The sequence below is a fragment of the Hipposideros armiger genome, unplaced genomic scaffold, assembly GCF_001890085.2.
Source record: "Hipposideros armiger isolate ML-2016 unplaced genomic scaffold, ASM189008v1 scaffold_192, whole genome shotgun sequence".
NCBI classification, from domain to species: domain Eukaryota; kingdom Metazoa; phylum Chordata; class Mammalia; order Chiroptera; family Hipposideridae; genus Hipposideros; species Hipposideros armiger.
The window spans coordinates 2319876-2320995 of record NW_017731542.1 but is presented as its reverse complement, the minus strand read 5'-3'; the positions used below and the strand labels follow the sequence as shown (position 1 = coordinate 2320995).

The following is a 1120-nucleotide window of genomic DNA, read 5'->3' as shown; positions in this document are numbered from 1 at the left end:
TGAATGTATAAAACGCCACTGAACTGTACACTTTCCAAGTCTATTTTCTGAGAATTTTACCTCAATAACAAAAAAATCATATAACCAAGGAATTTTGACATGTTAGTAAGATGATATTAATCACTATTTAATGACACACACTGTCTGAGCCCTTCAGTTTCCTCATGTGTAAAATGAGTTGGGTACTTGGTTATCTGGTACCAAAGCAGCACTGCGTAAATATTTATTCTTAAATATAAAATCATACAATAAAAGAAAACAAAAAATGAAAATATGTCTGTGCTAAGATAATTAGATTATGGGTAAATAGTCTGTGTTGAACCCCCACACCCTAAATGCAGTAAGCTCTTACACGTTTACCACAGCTCTTGTGTCTAAATCTCCAGGAACTAAAACCCCGGCAGAATCAAAGCTTGGGCTCTGCTTCTCTTTGATGCATTTAGGTCTGTTGAAAACAAAAATAAAACTCACCCTTTCAAAACGAGAAATCTTCATTGTTTTAAGTGTTGCAGCATCAAGCATCACTGGGGGTCCAAGTTCAAACACATTGCGAAGGAATTCATTTGACTTTGGTAAAAGAAAACAGTGGTAAGGCTCAGTATTAAACAGCAGCTCCTCTGCACTACACAAAGTGACACTGGTTAACAGAAGATCTGTGGAGCTTAGATTTATGAACTTGGGTCGTTTCTTTTCTTTCTGTTTCTCATTATGAGACCCAATTGTTTTCCAGTGCCTTGCATCCAAGGAAGCCATGTCAACTATTTGTTTTCATACAAAGATATCAACAGTGTTCCACCAGACTTAAGAAATACAAAACCCAAGCAGGAGTGGCATTATTTAATTTCACTTTAAAAAAAAAACTGTATCATGCTGAAAGCATTCTGTATACTCCATTAACTTCAAAAGCCAGGTAAGTGAGCTCCACTCAAATCTGCTCCCTAATTTAGAAGCAAACAAACAGAAAAGGTGCCCACTCACCTGTAAGTGATACTGCATCCCCGATCCGAGAACCTCCTTAAAGGTGTCGTAGGTATGTTTTTTGACCCAGCAATCAATATACATGCGTTCAGGACCAAACTTAACAGTTTCTGTTGGAAAATCCCGTTCCTAACCAACAGAA

The 1120-nt window shown here is 37.3% G+C and overlaps 1 protein-coding gene across 1 annotated transcript in view; it reads right to left on the bottom strand.

Annotated features, from left to right (window-relative positions):
• IFRD1 (interferon related developmental regulator 1) overlaps window positions 1-1120 on the bottom strand; it is a 32796-nt gene that overhangs the window by 8617 nt on the left and 23059 nt on the right. Inside the window, exons 10-11 of the mRNA XM_019653034.1 lie at window positions 979-1107; window positions 472-567 (exon numbers count right to left, since the gene is read on the bottom strand). Of these exons, the coding sequence (XP_019508579.1) occupies window positions 472-567; window positions 979-1107 (225 nt within the window). The remainder of the gene's footprint in view (window positions 1-471; window positions 568-978; window positions 1108-1120) is intronic.